We start from the raw sequence: 20,050 nt of genomic DNA, 5'->3' as shown, positions 1-20,050 counted from the left end.
GCACTTTGATGACCACTGGTGGCACTGTGGAAGGAAGAGGTACCTGAACCGAGGAGACCGGGGCAGGCACCGACGTCGAGCTCGTGGATGGTGTCGGGGTGAAAGATGCCGGTTTCACCACACTCGATGCAGGAGGGGTCGATACCGGTTTTGCCCGAACCGGGGAGGTATCAGATGAAGTGGAGGCTGAGGGATCCTTAGCTGCGTCCATCTTGAACATCGATTCCCACAATAGGCAACGCCGCTTGAATGAGCGTGCCGTAAGGGTAGAGCAAGGCCTGCACGATTTCGGGATGTGGTCAGGGCCCAAACACTGCAAACAGCGCCAGTGAGGGTCCGTGAGTGAAATCGCGCGTTGGCACTTGCTGCACTTTTTAAACCCGGTGATTGGCCGGGACATAGGCCGGAAAATCTCCGCCGCGAGGTCGAAGCCAGTGGGCCTGAGCCACGTGGCCGGCCCGTTCGACCCGCCGGAGGAAATAATCTTCTTTTTTTTTTTTTTTTTTTTTTACTGAAAAAGAAAAGTACTGTTAACTGTAATTAAAAGAAAGCGAAAACGCGGACAAGGAAGGCAAATTTAACTGAATTCAGCTAGCGCATGATGAAGTTGAACTTCTCAGCTCCGCGGAAAAGAAAGAACTGAGGAGACACGCCCGGATCTCCGGGCAGGAAGGCACCGGCGCATGCGCGGTGCGGGCATCTAGAAACTTTAAGTTTCTACAAGCAACACGTGCTTGTGAGACGTCCGTACCGGGGCTCTGTCTGATGACATCACCCACTAGTGAGAATACCTGCCTGCTTGTCCTGGGATAAGAAATATTACCTTCAAAAGCTAATCTAAACATGCTCTAGTTAGTCCAATAAAAAAATATATCACTTATTCCCAGACTTTCACTAACTTTGCCCTCTTTGTCCCCTATTCCTCCCCTCTTTCCCTTCCATCATTATCTCTCTCCCCCATATATCTGTTCATTTCTCTCCCCTCTTCCATCCAGAATCTGTCCCTTTCTAATAATAATAATAACAACTTTATTTTTATACTGCAATACCACAAACAGTTCAGAGCAGTTTACAGAGGAAGAGACTGTATACAGACAGCGATATTACGAAAAAACCCAAACCTTTCAAAATTACATTAGCATGGTAAGATTAATCAATTTTTCCCCCCTGGAAGTGTCTGCCTCATCTGTCCCCCTTTCCATCTAACGTCTCCACACTCTCTTTCCCCTTCAATTAATATCTCTCTCCTCTGTCTTTTCCCCACCTTCCATATAGTTTGCCTCCTCTCTCCTCTTTCACTCCCCCTTCTATCATCTCCCTCCTGTCTCTCCCCTTTTCCATCCAGGCTTCTGTCTCCCTCCTTCTATACAGCTTATTCCCTCTCCCAATTCTGTCCAACATCTTCCCTCTCTTCTCTTCCATCAGTATTTCTCTCCTTTTTGTATCTCTCCCCTTCCATACATCTGCCCCCCCCCTTCTCTCCTCCTCACTTTTTCATCCATCTTTTTCATCCAATTTACTTCCCTTTTTCCATCATCTCCCTCCTCTTTGTAACCCAACCCCCATCTGCCCTCTCTCTTCCCTGTTCTATCTAGAATCTGTCTTCCTTCTATACAGAATCTGCCTCCTCTCTTCCCTTCCACCAGTATCTTCCTCCTCTATCTCTCCCCTTACATCCAGCGTCGGCAACCTCTCTGTCTCCCCCCCACTTCTATACAATGTCTGCCCTCTCTCTCCTTTCCATTCAGCGTCTCCCATTTCCCTTCCTCCTCTATCTCTCCCCTATTCCATATATGATTGAAGTCTACAAAATCCTGAGTGGAGTGGAACGGATACAAGTGGATTGATTTTTCGCTCCGTCAAAAATTACAAAGACTAGGGGACACTCGAAGTTACACGGAAATACTTTTAAAACCAATAGGAGGAAATTTTTTTTTCACTCAGAGAATAGTTCAGCTCTGTAACGCGTTACCAGAGGATGTGGTAAGAGCGGATATTGTAGCTGATTTTAAGAAAGGTTTAGACAAATTTCTGGAGAAAAAGTCCATAGTCTGTTATTGAAAAAGACAAGGTGGTAGCCACTGCTTTTCCTGTATTGATAACAAGGAATATTGCTACAACTTGGGTTTTGGCCAGGTATTAGTGACCTGGATTGGCCACCATGAGAACGGGCTACTAGGCTTGATGGACCATTGGTCTGACCCAGTAAGGCTATTCTTATGTTCTTATCCTTGCATCTCCCCTTCCCAGCCTTTGCCCTCTCTCTTCCACAGTATGTTCTTTTGTCTGCCCCTTCTCTCCCTTTCCATCAATATGTCATTGTTTCCCCACTCTTTCTTTCCATCCAGCATCTTCCATTCACTCTCCTCCTCTCCCCTTTCCTCACATATCCCTCCTGTGTCTTCTTTTCCCGCTACCACATACCAAGAGCAAAGCTTTCCTACCTCCCTCCAGTCGCTGATGCTACATCTTCAAATGAGCAGCAGTGGCAGATAAACCAAAACAGCCCGCCTCTCTCACACACAGGGACGCACTCTTGACATCCTCTTTTGGTTCCAGTGCAGAGTCAGCAGCTGAGCACACAAGAGGCTGTGAATGTCATTGCTGCTGCTCGTTTGGAAAAGCTGTAGTAGTGGCCTAAGTGGTGGAGGGTTAGGGTTAGGATTGCTTTTGGTGCATGGCAGCTAAGAACTGCTGTGCCAGGCTCTGAAAAGAAGTGCGCGGCAGCGTAGCTATGCAGCTTAGAGGGAACACTGCTTCCAGGATATCCACAATGAATCTGCATGAAATAAATCTGCATATTATGGAAGCAGTACATGTAAATTTATCTCATGCATATTCAAATTCAACTGGCTGGCCAGGGACTAGGTTTAGAACCCTTCTATAGAATAAATTTTTCCATGGAATATTCATTGAAAGGGCCAATGCCCTAGATATAATTGCATGTTACCTGCATGTTTCAGATCCATACCTTGGTGGGGGATGGACGTATGTGGGCCAGCACTTTGTAAACATTCCAATTATTCTCAAAGCTCCTGCAAGAATGAGAATCCCGTGAATGAATCAACTTTACTAGAGAACTGAAAGCAATCCCATCTCCTTGCAAAAGGCCAGCTTCTCAAGCGCCAGGAGCCCCTGCTTCAAGCGCAAACTAGAAGGAGTCCTGTCCTTGGTAGCTGCCCAAAAAGCACAGTTACTTACCATAACAGGTGTTATCCAGGGACAGCAGGAAGATATTCTCACATGTGGGTGACGTCATCCATGAAGCCTGGATGCGGACAGCTTCACAAGCAGATTTGCTTGTAGAACTTCATAAAGTTTGTGACTGCTGCATCGCTCATGCGCGAGTGCCTTCCTGCACAGTGTAGGGTGCGTCTCTCCTCAGTTCAGATAACTAGCAGAGAAGCCAACCAGGGGATGTGGGTGGGTTGTGAGAATATCTGCCTGCTGTCCCTGAATAACACCTGTTACAGTAAGTAACTGTGCTTTATCCCAGGACAAGCAGGCAGCATATTCTCCAAGCTAACAAAATGGGATGGTGGGAGTGTTGGCAACTTAGGAGAATACATTTTGTAACACTGTCTGGCCGAAATGGCCATCCCATCTTGAAAAAGTATCCAGACAATAATGAGAAGTGAATGTATGAACTGAGGACCAAGTGGCAGCTTTGCAGATTTCCTCAATAGGAGTAGATCTGAGGAAAGCTACTGATCTGCCATGGCTCTGACTTTATGGGCTGTGGCTTGACTCTGTAGATGTAGTACAGCCTGGGCATAGCAGAAAGAGATCCAAGCAGCTAACCAGTTGGAGATGGTGCACTTAGAAATTGGGTGTCCCAACTTGTTTGGATTGAAGGAGACAAAAAGTTGAGGTGCAGATCTATGTGGTTGAGTGTGTTGCAAGTAGAAAGCCAAAGCACGCTTACAGTCCAGAGTGTGAAGAACTGATTTTCCAGGGTAAAAATGAGGCTTTAGAAAAAATATTGGAAGTACAATAGATTGATTGAAATGAAATTCTGAAACCACTTTAGGTACGAATTTAGGATGAGTACAGAGGACCACCTTGAAATAATGGAATACTGTGAAAGGTGAGTCTGCAACTAAAGCTTGGAGCTCACTGACCCTGCGAGCAGAGGTGAGAGCAATGAGAAAAACCACTTTCCAAGTGAGATATTTAAGATGAGCCAAATCCATTGGCTCGAAAGGAGGCTTCATCAATTGAGCAAGAACAACATTGAGATCTCAAACCACTGGAGGCAGTTTGAGAGGTGGTTTGACATTGAAAAGTCTTTTCATAAATCTGGAAACTACAGGATGAGCAGAGAGGGGTTTCCCTTCGATAGGCTGATGGAAAACAGTAATGGCACTGAGATGGACTTGAATGGATGTGGATTTGAGGCCTGATTAAAACAAATGGAACAGGTAATCCAAAACTGAAGACAAGGAGGTAGATTGAGGCATTGAAGATCACTCTAAGTTCCAACAGATTGATGCGACACTGATGAGCCATACTGGACCAGTTGTCTTGAGTACAGAGACCATCGAGATGAGCCCCCCAAGTGTAGGTCGAAGAATCTGTCGTGAGAACCTTCTGATGAGGATGTGTTTGAAATAATAAACGTCTGGAGAGACTGGAAGAGAGCATCCACCAGTGGAGAGACTGTCTCAATGAAGGCATCACTCTGATGTGCTGAAAGAGTGGGTCGCAAACCTGTACCCACTGAGATGCCAGGGTCCACTTAGGATTTCTGAGGTGAAGTCTGGCAAAAAGAGTCACGTGAACTGTAGAGGCCATGTGACCCAGGAGAACCATCATGTGTCTTGCTGAAATTTTTGTCAAGGAAGACACTTCGTGGCAGAGATGAATGAGAGCCTCCTGACGTTGTTGAGGAAGGAATGCTCTGAGCCGGACAGTGTCTAGAACATCTCCGATGAACTGCAAAGTTTGAGAAGGCTGTAGCTGGGATTTGGGAAAGTTGATTTCGAATCCCAAACTTTGTAGGAACTACGTAGTCCATTGGGTCGCTACAATAACCCCTTGAGATGTTGAATCCTTGATGAGCCAGTCGTCCAGGTACTGGAACACCCGGAGGCCATGGTTTTGCAGAGCTGCTGCCACTACCATGAGGCACTTGGTAAACACTCTTGGAGATGAAGCCAGGCCGAAAGGTAGCACTCTGTACTGAAAATGCAGATTCCCCACCCAAAATCTGAGGAATTGTCGAGAAGCTGGATGAATGGGAATGTGCATGTAAGCTTCTTTGAGATATAGAGAACATAATCAATCGTTCTGATCTAGAAGGGGGATATAGAGATGCCAGAACAAGCATCCAAAATCTCTCACTGATAAGAAATTTGTTAAGGGTTCTGAGGTCCAAAATAGGTCACAGATCGCCTGTCTTCTTCGGAACTAGGAAGTAACGGGATTAAATCCCCTCCTGCTCTGCTGTTCCAGCGCAACATCCTTGATGGCACAGAGACGAAGCACAGCTTGAGCTTCTGGAATAAGAAGGGCAGCCTGGGATGGATTGGAAGGATAGTCTCTTGGAGGCAGATCTGGAGGAACCTGGATGAAATGAAGAGAGTATCCTTTCCTGATGATGGACAGCACCCAGAGATCTGATATAATGATCTCCCAGCGGTGGTAAAAATGATGGAGACGATCTCCAATGGGAAGGGGAAAAGGACAGAGGCAGAATGATGGAGGTTATGCTCTGTATTAGATGGTCAAAAAGGCTGAGAAACCTTAGGCGCAGCAGGAGTATGAGGTTTCTGTTGCCTCTGCTGTTGTTGTGGTCTCTTAGGAGGTGCTCTTGTATAAGGAGCTGCTCTCTGTGGAAAACTCCTCTGATAAGATGGAAGAGGTCTGAAGCTTTTAGAAGTGGAAGGCTTAGGACGAGTGATAAAAGCAAACGATTTTTCATGTTCAGACAATCGTTTAGTAGCTGCCTTGATGGAATCATCAAACAATTCATTTCCTTGACAAGGAATGTTAGTCAGACGATCTTGAAGATTAGAGTCCATATCTATAGTGCGGAGCCAGGCAAGCCTGCACATCACTACTGAAAAGGCAGTGACCCTCGAGGAAGGTTCAAATGCATCTTAGGAAGATTGAAGAAGATGCATGCAGAGTTGATTCAGAGTGGTGATTGTCTGCTGAAAACCTGGAAGACGATGTTGAGGAATATATTTGAAATATTCATGCAGTGTGCCAACCAAATGCTTGAAATAAGAAATGAAAACAAAGTTGTAATTCAAAACTCTAGTTGCCATGAGAGAATTTTGATACAGCCAGCGACCAAATTTGTCAATGGTCTTGCCCTCTCTTCCAGGAGGGACAGTGGCATAAACTTTGGCAGGATTGGTTTTTTTCAGAGAAGACTCCACAAGAAGGGGCTGATGTGATAACTGAGATTTCTCGAAGCCCTTGCAGTGGACCATCCTCTAACGAGACTCCAGCTTCTCTGGAACAGCAGAAATGGAATAAGGTGTCTCAAAGTTTTTTTTGAAAGTTTGAGAAAGAAGTCTATTAATGGGTAATTTGAGAGGCACCGCAGGTGGACGAGACATACCCACCCATTTCTTCTAAATACTCCTGAGAGTATTTGGAATCAGAATCCAGAGTAATATTGAGTTCCTCACTCATTTGACATAGGAAATAAGAAAAAGATATCTGCTCCAAGGATGGTTGACCTCAAAGAGAAGGTGACCTCGAGGTGCCTCATAAGGCAGAGAACAAGAGTGAAGCTTCTCTGGAGTACTGATACCCGAGGCCTGAATATGCAGGTATAGATGACTCACTGAGAGAGTGGATAGAACCCCTCGTAGAAGAATCCCTCGTAGAAGGAGGTGGTGTCCGTGACTTTGGAGTTGGAGGCCTAGAAGAGTCTCGAGGCCTGGAGAGACGAGTCTTGTCTCGACTGGTGTGGAGAACCGTGCCTCGAATCAGGCAGGTCTCCAGAAAGTCGAGGAGTCTTTGCCCTATGCCTCAGGAAGGACGATGCCTTATAAGGCTGGAGATTGAGACACCAAAAGGGGTTGAATGCCTGGTGTCAAGGCATCTCGAGGCTCCAGACAAGACACTCGCAAAGACTCGACTCCTTGCATAGAGTGTGAAGAGTCTTCTCGAGGCACTCCCAAGGACTCGACTCCTTGTATAGAGTGAGGAGGATCAGCTCGAGGTATAGCAAAGGACTTGACTCCTTGTGATACTGCTAAGTGCTCAGGCTGGACTGCAGGAAGCAGAGTTGAGGTAGGAGCATGTTTGGCAAGCATATTACCAAACTGATGATCCACGATGGTCTGGATCATAGCCTCCACATGTAACACTGAGACTTGAGGATCTGGTACATTTGGTGTGGCTATAGTCTCCGGGGAAGAGGAGGAAAAATGACCCTTCGACTTGGAGACATGCTTCTTAGGCATCTTGATAATTACTGCTGACACCTGATCTGAGGGAGGTAGCAAGGCAAGCATCTCGTCAAGTTTCAAGTTTCAAGTTTATTGACTTTTTAATATACCGACCATCACAAAGTATCTGGCCGGTTTACAATAAGATTTATAAAAGTTTAGTTATAAAATGTAGTGAGTGAACATTAAAACATAATTTGACTAACATGAACGTGTGGATAAGAGGGAGAGGGAGGGGGAAAGTTACATATTTTAGAGAAGAAAGGGAGAAGTAGTGATGGGAAAAAAACAATTTGGGTAGGATCGCTTTTTTAAAGCGGTTGGATATATGAATTGGATTCAGAAGAGTTTATGAATAAAGTAGATGGGGAGAAGAGGGAAGAGGAAGGAAAAAAAATAAAAAAATAACAATAAAAAATAAAACTAAGACAGAGAGAATGCATCCTGAAATAGAAATGTCTTCAAATTGATCTTGAATTTATCTAAATGTTGTTCTTCTCTAAGTTGTTGAGGTAAAGCATTCCATAGTGTAGGGGCAACAACTGTAAAATTTATTTTTCGAGTATTATAAAATTCTTTGATAGAAGGGATTCGTAATAGTTTTTGGTCGGTAGACCTCAGAATTCGTGGAGAGCTATGGGGGATAAGTAGTTTATGAAGAAATAGAGGCTGGTTTGTGAGATTTATTTTGAAAATAAGCAGGATGACTTTATAGGTTATGCGGTGCGCGATTGGTAGCCAGTGTGCATCTTTCAGAAGTGGAGTAACATGATCATATTTGCCTATTTTATAAATGAGTTTTATTGCAGTATTTTGAATTAATTGTAAACGGCGGGTTTCTTTTTGTGGGAGACCAGTGTAGAGTGAGTTACAATAGTCTAAATGAGAGATGACAAGGGAATGTACTAGAATTGTAATTGCTTCTGTTCCTAAAATCGAGGTTAATGAGCGGATAAGACGGAGTTTAAAAAAACAAATTCTTACAACTGAACTGATTTGGTCGTGAAAACTTAGCAGATTTACTCGAGGTAGAGGACGTGCCGAACGAGGAAATCTTTATTAAAGTTGAAGACAAGGTCGAGGTCGAAACCGGGGCAAGTGGATCCATACCTCCGAAGAGTTTTTCCACCTGAACTCGACGACGTTTGCAGGCACGAGGTTGAAGGGTAGCGCAGTGAACACACGACTCCGGACGATGGTCAGGTCCCAAACACTGAATACACCACCGATATGGGTCAATGAGGGAGATTGTGCACTGGCACCAGCTACACTTCTTGAATCCTGCGGCTGGCCGGGACATAAACGGGAAGATAGCCGCAGCTAAGTTGAAACCCGTCAGCTGAGGCCGTGAGGCAGGCCCTGCCGTGACTGAAAGAAAAAAGTAAAATAATTAAAAACAAACAAACACCCGAATCGTGCAAGAAATACACAGCGACCCTGAAAGAAATAAAACACGAACCGTGGTGAGAGAATGCATGAAGTAGAACCGAGTCTAGCGCAGAGCGTCAAAAAAGGACTTGGCTCTGCGGAAAACTGAGAACAGACGTGCCCTATGCTGGGCGGGAAGGCATGCGCGGTGTGGCAATCGCAAACTTTCTGAAGTTCTACAAGCAAATCTGCTTGTGAAGCTGTCGGTATCTGGGTTCCGTGGATGACGTCACCCACATGTGAGAATATGCTGCCTGCTTGTCCTGGGATAAGAAACAGATCATGTGGTACCAACTTCTGAAGCCACATGGAAAATGAGCCTACAATCCCATAAGAAAAACAAGAGGTCCATAGGTATAAAAAAAACAGAGGACTGTGTGAGCTATGTGAACAGGAGAAAAAGTTGAGGAGTGTTATGACTTGAGTAACAGTAAACAAAGGAGATGAGATTTGATATACTGCCTTTATGTGGTTACAATCAAAACTGTTTATATATTATATACAGATATTTATTTTAAACCTAGGGCAATGGAGGGTTAAATGACTTACCTAGAATCACAAGGAGCTGCAATGGGAATCTAATCTGGTTCTCAGGCCACTGCAATAACCACTAAGTTACCCCTCCACAACAATTCAAGCAAGCAAAGAAATGTTAATGCATTCCTAAAACCTTCATCAGGTATAGTTAAAAAAATATAACTAATACTTTGATGCCATATGCACAAATTCTAAGTAGTAGTAGTAGTAGTAGAAAGGAAAAGGAAAAGGTACGCCCCAGTTTGTTTCATGCAAATCAGGGACTCATTGCTTTTTCCACTAATGTAAGTTTATCTGAACAATGAAAAATCCTGCTATAATGCTGCCATGGAATCTGCATGGGCAAATAGCAAGTTTATACATGTAACTGACCCAAAGGTAGTAATTCTAAAAGAGCTGCCTACGTTTAGGCAGCAGAAAGGTGCATACACAGTGGTATACTGGTCATTTACATGCATAAGTGGCTACTTCCATGCATAAATGCATGCACTTAAGGAATACAGACTAGCAGAAATATGTGTGAAATGATTTTATTTATTTATGATTTCTATTTCCCTCACACTTAATCAGATTACAAGGTAACTTGATGGTGCAAGTCCAAATTAACACTGTAAATACCAAACTAGCATATTTAACAGACTGGCTGGTCACCAAAAGATTGATACTCAATCCTAGCAAATCTAAATCATTGCTTTTCACCAAGAATCATAATGCAACATTCTCCGCTCCCATCTTACTTTCCTCCACCCAGGTGTTAGGAGTAGTTCTTGACTCTGTCTTATCCTTTATGCCCCAGATTTCTGCTGTATTTCAACGATTACTTTACAAATTATGGTTAATCCATTCCATCTACAATCTCCTATATCCTCCAGCTTTAAATATTCTTGTCCACTCTCTAGTCAACAGTCATCTTGAGTATTATAATTCACTGTATACAGATATTAAAGTAAACTACTGAAAGTGACCACAGAGCATCCAGAATACTGCTTTTAAATTAATCACAGAACATCACATATCTTACTCCCCCCTACTTAAGACTGCCTACTGGTTCTCTATAATTTATCGTATTACTCACAAGATTCTATTGCTTGTCTTTAAGATCTGCAATGCTGAGACCATACTTTATCTCTACAGACATTTAACTAGGGACATAGCCATGGGTAGGCCTGGCCCACCCAGTTTGGACTCAGACCCACCCACCCAGCAGTAGAGGACTTGGAGAAGATGGGCATCGGGGGAGCAGGCTGGACTTCTGCGGTCCATGCATCTCCTTCCCTTCTATCTAACATTTCAACTGGTTAGCGATAGCGATTGTTACATGCTCCTTGTCGCTAACCCCAAAACCAAAGGGAAAATGTTGCATATGGAATGGCGAGGAGCAAAGGGCAAGAAAGGGAGAAATGTTGGAGGATCGACAAGTCCATGAAGCCATCTGCACAATGTGCATAATGTGCTATGGTGGCGAAAAGGGTGAACAGAATGCTAGGAATTATCAAGAAGGGGATCACAAACAGATCAGAGAAGGTTATCATGCCACTGTACTGGGCCATGGTGCGTCCTCACCTGGAGTACTGCACGCAGCACTGGTCGCCGTACATGAAGATGGACACAGTACTACTCGAAAGAGTTCAGAGAAGAGCAACTAAAATGGTTAAGGGGCTGGAGGAGTTGCCGTACAGCGAGAGATTAGAGAAACTGGGCCTCTTCTCCCTTGAAAAGAGGAGATTGCGAGGGGACATGATTGAAACATTCAAAATACTGAAGGGAATAGACTTAGTAGAGAAAGACAGACTGTTCACCCTCTCCAAGGTAGGGAGAACGAGAGAATACTCTCTAAAGTTGAAAGGGGATAGATTCCGTACAAATGTAAAGAAATTATTCTTCACCCAGAGAGTGGTAGAAAACTGGAACGCTCTTCCGGAGTCTGTTATAGGGGAAAACACCCTACAGGGTTTTAAGACAAAGTTGGACAAGTTCATGCTAAACTGATAAGACTGGACTCATTTAGAGCACTGGTCTTGACGTTGGGGCCGCCACATGAGCGGACTGCTGGGCAGGATGGACCATTGGTCTGACCCAGCAGTGGCAATTCTTATGTTATGTTCTTATGAGAGATGGTGCATGGGTAGAGGGAGGAATGTTAGACATTATGGTGGAAGGGAAAGATGTTAGACCCAGGGCACAAAAGAGGGGGAGAGAGATGGTGGATAGGGGGAGAGGCAGAAATGTTGGACACAGCAGTGAAAGGGAGAAAATGCTGAATGGGGGAGGGCGAAGAGAGATGTTGAACCTAGAATGTAACGGAGGGAGAGATGTTGAACCTAGGGTACAAGGGAGGGAGAAAGAGAGAGATGTTGGACATGGGAGTATATAAGATGGAGGGAGAAATACATAGTAGGTATAGAGACAGGAGAAAAAGGGAGATGTTGAATCCAGGAGCAGAAGGGAGTGATGGAGAGATGCCAGACAATGGGAGTGAGGGATGAGAGAGGGAGAAATACTGGACCATGAGGGAATATGCAGGAGGGAAAAGAGAAGGGGAGGAAGAAGGAACAGATGCTGGGCTAGAAAGGTGAAGGGAGGAAGATGCTGGGAATGGTGGAACCCTATTGGAGAGCTGGGAGCGAGAGGAGATGGGTGGCGAGGAAATGAATGAGAAGATAATGTTTACAGAGAGTACAAATGTGGCAATGGGAAGAAGATTAAAGATGAAAGGGAATGGAGGGTTGAGGAAGGAGTGAGATGGAGAACTGGAGAGCTAGCGGGTGAAAGAAGAAGATGGAAATTTGATAGCTAGCTGAAAAGTAAAAAGAAGGAGAAAGGTGAGAAAGAGGCAGACAAGAGCTAAAAAGGAATCATCAGTATGTCAAGAGACAGGTGTAGTGAGGGAATAGACAAATGGAGAGAGGAGAAAAGACAAATGGACAAGCCACTTGAAGAAGAATTAGCAGACAACAGACAGAAGAAAAGAAATAACTGTAGCCAACATGTTGAAAAATAAAAGGCATTTTATTTTGAATATTTTAAATGGAATGAGTTCCAGATATGGTAACAGTGATTAGCATAGCTGGATGTAAACAAGATTTGAACAAGTTCCTGGAGGAAAAGTCCATAGTTTTCTATTGAAACAGACATGGGAGAAGCCACTGATTACCCTGGGTTCAGTAACATGGGACATTGTTACTATTTGGGTTTCTGTCAGGTACTTGTGACCTGGATTGACCACTATGGAAACAGGATGCTGGGTTAGATGGACTGTTGATGTGACCTAGTAAAGCTATTCTTATGTGGAATGTGTTAGCTTTGGGCAATGTACATAGTAAATGTCTTTGTATTGTTTTCAGTAGAAAAGGAAATGATTTTCTGCTTTATGTCTCCAGTGTTGCAGTATATGCTAAGTTTAACTTATTGGGGTTCCCAGTTCAATTTTTGTCTAAATATTTTTTTTTGTAGAATAATTTTTATTAGCGAGTGCAACACAGAGTGTACAGAAATCCAACAGTACAAGGACACAAGGCCCATAAGAGATACAAAACCGGATCCAAGACGGCCGACGGTCCCGGACGCTGAGCAGCACGCCGGAGATTTTCTGAAAACTTTTCAGAAAGGAAAGAGTTACTTACTTAGAATGCCGAAGAGGAGAGGCCGCAGCGCCGCTGGAGCCTCGCGGCGCTCGGCGGTCCCCTCGTTCGGCAACATAGAAGAACTCCTGCGTCGGATGCAGGATGTCCCGGCAGCGTCGGTGCCCCCGCTGGAGACGCCTCAGAGGGGCGGGAATGAGGCGATCTCCTTGGGGCTGGAGACTACGCTGAGCCCCGACGCTAGGGCACCTCCCCCACCTCCTCAGGTTACCAGCTCCCCACGAGAGGAGGAGCTGCTGGTAGAAGGCAGGCATCTACCCTCGGAGGCCAGGGAGAACAGTGAGGGGAGCGTGGAAATGGACTCCCTGAGTTTTCAGGTGAGTCCAAAGAATAATGAGAAATTGGAAACATCAGGGACTACTTCAGGCCAGCAGAAGGATTACCAGGAACAGCTGAAAACTGGTGAGACTATTCAAACTTTTAATTCTTCATATGTTATTGAAAAACCCAGAGAAGTAACACTGGATTCAATTTTGGATTTGGTGGCTGACCTAGCCAAGTCTGTCAAGCCCCAGCTTTTGCAGCTGGAAAATAAAATTACTCTTCAAGAAACTGAGATAAAAAATATAAAAGTTGAAATTGGTGAATCTAAGAATTCTATTGAGAATATACAACAGGAATTAAAAGCATCAAAACAGCTTAATGAAGTAATAATAAAAGATAATACAAATATGTGTAGAAAATTGGAAACTTTGGAGAATTTTTCGCGTAATAATAATCTCCGACTGATTAACTTTCCTAAGATACCCTCGGTGAGGGATATGTTGAAACGTTATATGTTGGAGATTTTGGGTATTCCAGAGGATACATTACCACCACTTACTCAAGTATATTACCTACCAACGAAACCTATTAAATCACCATCTAAACAACAGGAGAATAATCAACCAATTAATGTTTCAGCAATTTTGGAACTTTCGGATAGAGAGCTTGCATCTCCGGCAACATTGCTTCTTACTGTGGCTCTTGCCCCAGATAAAAACTGGTTGCTTAGATTGTTCTTTAGAAACAAAATGAAAGAATTTCTTGGACAAAAAATATTAATGTTTCCAGACTTGGCACGGGAAACCCTAAGAAGAAGACGAGAGTTTCTTTTGTTGAAACCAGGAGTTATATCTCTTGGTGGGACTTTTTTTCTTTGACACCCTTGTAAATGTGTAATACAATATCATATGAAGAAATATGTATTCTTTGAACCATTCCAGTTGACAGCCTTTTTGGTAGGAACTCGGCTGGATGAAGGAAAATCAAAATCAAAGTGAAGTGCATTTGAATAATGATATCCTTCCTCAGCCAAGGGATCTTGTTTTCCTAATATTTGAATTGATAGTTGTTAGTATTTGTTACTAAGTCCGCCTTATCCTTCTTGGATCTAATTTTGAGGACTTGAGCTGAATTTAAGCTAAAAATTTTATTTTATTTTACTTGATTACCATGTATTTTACTTTTGAGTATTATTTTCCTGCTTTTCTTCAACTTTCTGTACAAGTGGATACTTGATTTATAATATGTAAAAATTTGATAAATAAATTAAAAAAAAAAAAAAAAGAGATACAAAATCGGGTGGGAATTCAAACTGGCAGTATACAGAAAAGAAATAAAAGAACGGGATAATCGCCATACACTCCAGTCGCAATCTGCAAATTTTTTTCCGTTTGAAGATCAAAAGCAAAGCTTTTTTTTTTGTATAATAATTTTTATTAGCGAGTGCAACACAGAGTGTACAGAAATCCAACAGTACAAGGACACATTGTCTAAATATTTTTATTTCTAATTTGTGATCCCTTGTTCTGTGTTTGGTGGGGTTCTATTGGTATGATAGTAGTGGCAGGTGGGGAAATCAGAGGGAAGGCATGGAGGAGAGGGGATCAAGAAGGGGAGGCTTCCTTTATTTTCTGACCTGGGTCCTAGCAAGGCAAACACTGGCCCTGACCCTTGCTGATAGGAATCCCCAAGCATCCCTAGCTGAGAATCTTCTCAAACGACGGCCAGAACTCCCTTTCTACTACACTCTGCAGTTGGTGACAGCAACCTTGAGCCACCAACAACTAAGTACATGTAGGGTGCCAGCATCAGTGGCTTAGGGACATTGCTGCCTGCCAAGCTTGGTAAACGGGAATTCTAGCTACCTTCAGAGAAAGACTTCAACTGACAGAGCTTGGGGATCCTCATTAGCTAAAATATTTATATTTTGAAGTGGGGGCTGTCTGGTTATACCACTGCTCTCAAGAACACTCAGATCCACACAATAGAATCGTCTTATTGGTCCCACGATCTACAAAATTATTCTGGATACTACCCACAGCTCAAGGCACTGAATTATGGAACATACTTCCTCTTCATGTCAGGCTCCAAACATCTTTAGATAAATTCAAACAGAACTTAAAATATTTCGCTTCTCTGATGTTTAACTCCCTTTTTTCCTCATTTCTAGATAAGATAGGAGTCGAGCGAATGACCTGGATGCTTCTTACTTTGTTAACGTCCCTCTATATTTTCAAAATTTGTAGTTCAACCTCCTCTCCTTACTGTCACTGTCTAGACTAGCATCATCAATGCCCTCTCTTAATTAGTCTGTTAGCCACTTAGACATGGTAGGTGGGATATGAAGTACCTGCATAAACTTGGAAATCTGATAAACTTTATCAGTGGGTATGAACGCAGGCAGAGTGCATAATACAATTCTACAATATATACACATTTGTGATAACTTCTAGGCAAAGGTCTAGTATATGTGATCCTGTCTTTTAAATATAAGTGCATTTTCAGCTACTTGTGCTAGTATTCCATAAAGAAAAAGAGGCATTTACTTTTCTTTATAGGTGCCCCATTAGAGAATTACCTTCTAGGAGGGTAATTCTGTAACTGTGCACATACAGTCATGTGAAAAATTAGGACACCCCATGAAATATTCAGTTCTTTCTTAAGAAATGTTCACATATCGATGTCAAATCTTTTTTAAATTTATCTCTCGAAAAGAAAGTGATGTAATTGCAGGTAAACAACAAAAATTTCCCTTAATTTACTCATGAAACAAAATATATCCACAAAAATGTGTACTCTAACTGAGCAATAAATTAGGACCCCCACATATCTTCTCACTTAAAGTGGCTCAAATCACACACAGGTGTATCATATCAGGAGCACAGGATTAGAACATCGTTACTCAGCATTTTGAAGGAGGTTTGCCCTACTTAAGCCTCAGACATTTAGTTTGGTGTGCTCATGATTGCTGCGGTGAGAGTGCACATCATAGTGAGATCAAAAGAGTTGTCTGAGGCCTTCAGAAAGAAGATTGTAGCAGCTTATAAGTCTGGTAAGGGATTTAAAAAGATCTCAAAAGAATCTGACATTAGCCATTCCACGGTCTGGAAAATAATGTACAAGTGGAGGACTTTCCAAACAACTGCCAACATGCCCAGGTCTGGCCTTCAAAGTAAGTTGACCCCCAGAGCAGACCGTCAGATGCAAAAAATAAGTCTCCAAAACCCCTAAAATGTCATCACAGGACCTACAGAAGGCTCTTGCTACTGTTGATGTGAAAATGCATGCCTCTACAATCAGAAAGAGACTGCATAAATTTAACTTGCAAGGGAAGTGTGCAAAGAGGAAACCTTTGCTCTCTAAGAGAAAAATCAAGGCCAGACAGAAGTTTGCCAGAGAGAACGTAGACAAACACCAGGACTTCTGGTATAGTGTTCTATGGACAGATGAGTCTAAAATTGAATTATTTGGACACTAGAAAAGAGGACATGTTTGCTGTACACCAAATACAGCATTCCAGGAAAAGAACCTCATACCAACTGTGAAGCATGGAGGTGGAAGTGTCATGGTTTGGGGATGCTTTGCTGCAACAAGACTTGGCAAGCTCACCATCATAGAATCCACCATGAATTCTACCGTGTATCAGAGGGTGCTTGAGAAACATGTGAGACCATCTGTAAGAAAATTAAAGCTGAAGCGGAATGGGACCCTGCAACACAACAATGACCAAAACATACCAGTAAATCCACCAAGGACTGGATGAAAACTAAGAAATGGAGAGTCCTGGAGTGGCTGAGTCAAAGCCCTGATCTTAATCCCAATAAGATGCTGTGGGGTGATTAGAAATGGGCTATATATGTAAGAAACCCCTCAAACATCTCACAGCTGAAAGAATTCTGCATTGAGAAGTGGATCAAACTTTCCTCAGACCGATGTCAGAGACTGGTAGATGGCTACAAGAAGCATCTCACTACAGTTATTTCAGCCAAAGGGGGTAACACTAGCTATTAGGATGTTCTAATTTATTCCTCAGTTAGAATATACATTTTTGTGGATATCTTTTGTTTCATGAGTAAATCAAGGAAAATTTTTGTTCTTTATCTGCAATTACATCACTTTCTTTTCCAGAGATTAAAAAAAAAAAAAAAAAGATTTGACATCAATGTGTAAACATTTTTTAAAGAAAGAACTGAATATTTCATGGGGTGTCCTAATTTTTTCATATGACTGTAAGTGCTCAAAGAATTGCTCAGGATTAGGAACACACACATATTCATACTTGCTACTGACACACAGGACTGGATTTTATAGGACGCCTATGTAAGAAGTTCAAAGCATGTCTATTTTTAAATCTGTTTTATAGAGGCAACCGAGGTGCCTATGTGCCTTTACAAAATAGGATCCCAGACCCAGCTCCAACAGGGTACAAACACATTCACACTGCTCCTAACACTTCACTTCTACCTTATCCTTTGTGCCAGCCTTTCCAGAGACCCACAGCTTTTCCAACAACTTTCCTAACTTCTTCCTGCTGCTTCCCAAAATACCTCTGTAGCCTGACTTCTTGCCTCCTTCACCAAACTCCTTCTAGTTAGCTTTCTTTTCCAGCCTCCTCTGTCCCTCCTATCTTCCTTTTATAACATAACATAAAAACTTATTTGTATACTGTAATACCTTAAAAGTTCTATGTGGTTAACAAGACAAGAAAAACTGAACAATCACAATGAAATACAAAGCATTAAGCTTCTAAAAATTTTACAAAATATATAGGTCTTCAACAATTTCCTAAAATGCTCGTAGAAAGCAGAGCTAGTTATCAAAAAACTAAAATCTTTATCCCAAGTTGCAGCCTGAAACGACAAAAGCTGTTGCAAATATCTTTTGTATGAACAACCTTTATAGATGGAAAAGCAAATAAAGCATGAGTACGCTGTGAACATCTTAAATTAGCAAATATAAAATGGTCCAACAGGTAACTGGGTACAAGACCATGCAACACCTTATAACATATGCACCCAAATTTAAATATCACTCTTGCCTCAACTGCAAGCCAGTGTAATTTGAAAAAAATAAAGTATAACATGGTCTCTCCGAGATAGGCATTAGCTCTACAATCCTTGACTGGTTCTCGAACTTCTTACGTTCCCGTTCTTACACCGTTACCAAGAATGGCATCTCATCCTCCCCATGGAAACCGACATGTGGAGTCCTGCAAGGTTCCTCCCTATCTCCTATTCTTTTCAACATTTATATGTCCTCCCTGAAACTCCTCCACCTATCCCCCCTAGAAATACTCTACACTTATGCCCATGACATCCTGGTCCTCCTCGAGACTGACTCGAACCTCACTAATCTCGCAGCGAACATCTCCTCATGCATAACGAATCTCCAATCTTGGGCCCTCACTGTACAAATGAAACTGAACGAGTCCAAAACAAAACTACTTTGGCTCGGCCCTAATTAGACCAACTTCCCACCTCCTTCCCATTGTCCTCAGGATCCTCACTTCAGTTGGAGTTCTCAAGCAAAGTTCTGGGCATCACCACTGATTCCTCACTATCCTTCAATGACCACCTCAATTCCTTGATAAAAAAAATGCTTTTATAGCCTTCACATGTTGAGGAAAGTGAGGTCCTGCTTCCATCAAAAACACTTTGCCGTCCTCGTACAAGCCACCATCCTTCCCAGATTGGACTATTGCAACTCTATCTACTTAAGCCTAACAAAGAAAAGCCTCCATAGACTCCAACTAAGCTTATCTTCTCAAAAAGTAAATTTGACCATGTCTCATCACTCCTGTCCAAGCTCCATTGGCTTCCTGTAATCTCCAGGGTCCACTTTAAATGTGCCTGCCTAACCTTCAAGATCCTCCACGGCATCCTTCCTCCTTTTATTCCATTATCCTGTAACTCCTCAAGTCCAAATTCCACAAGATCCACCCAGAAACTAAAATTATCCTTCCCCTCTTTAAAATGCATATCCCATGCTGGTAAACTAGGGTCTTCCCTCCACTTCAGAATCACTGAGCTCTGGAATAACCTTACCTCCCCACTTCGCAACTTGAGCTCCCTTCAACTATTCCGTAAGCATCTGAAAACTTGGCTATTCTCTAAAATGTAACTTTTCTTTCCCTCTCTGGTACACTAAGCCCTTTTACCTCTTTTTATACTTACTTCTATAATTCCATTGGAGTTACGTTCTGTCCCAACTTCTGTAAACCGTGCCGAGCTCCACGTTGTGGAGAAGGTGCGGTATATAAACCCAAGGTTTAGTTTAGTTTAGTATTTTGAATAATCCATAATCTACAACCATGTTTCTCTGAAAATAAGACTGTCTTATATTAATTTTGAGTCCAAAAAACACATTAAGGCTTATTTTCAGGGGATGTCTTCTTTTTTTGTGAGTACAACAATCATCTCTCACCCATCTCCTTGTGCAGCATCTTTCTACCCCTCCCTTGCACCAGAACCCTGAAAGCAATTTCATTGTGTTGTGTTAGATCTAATCTAATCTAAGCATTGTTCTTGTATGCCACATCTTCCCTATAAAATAGAGTTTTAAATGGTTAAACAAATTACAGATCATCCTTAAACAAACTAAATTTCAGATGTTATAAAATTTCTGAAATAAGTCTTGAGATCTTTGTGGAACAGATAATACATGAGCTTTTTTGAGGTAACTAACTACAATATCAAACAGCTCCAAAGGATAAGCCACTTGCCTGTTTACTGTAATGGAAGCCTGTGCTGAAGTGTTTCTTTCAGTTATTGT

At 42.5% G+C, this 20,050-nt stretch overlaps 1 protein-coding gene across 3 annotated transcripts in view; it reads right to left on the bottom strand.

The window, feature by feature from the left end:
• The window catches only part of LOC117356327 (ATP-dependent 6-phosphofructokinase, muscle type-like), a 240,359-nt gene that overhangs the window by 79,785 nt on the left and 140,524 nt on the right, over window positions 1-20,050 (bottom strand). For all 3 annotated transcript variants that reach the window (XM_033935393.1, XM_033935395.1, XM_033935394.1), the window contains one exon: window positions 2,972-3,035. In XM_033935393.1, the coding sequence (XP_033791284.1) occupies window positions 2,972-3,035 (64 nt within the window). The remainder of the gene's footprint in view (window positions 1-2,971; window positions 3,036-20,050) is intronic.

Source organism: Geotrypetes seraphini, chromosome 3 (genome assembly GCF_902459505.1).
Source record: "Geotrypetes seraphini chromosome 3, aGeoSer1.1, whole genome shotgun sequence".
NCBI classification, from domain to species: domain Eukaryota; kingdom Metazoa; phylum Chordata; class Amphibia; order Gymnophiona; family Dermophiidae; genus Geotrypetes; species Geotrypetes seraphini.
Note: the sequence above shows the minus strand (reverse complement) of the source record. Positions and strands in the feature narration are given on the sequence as shown.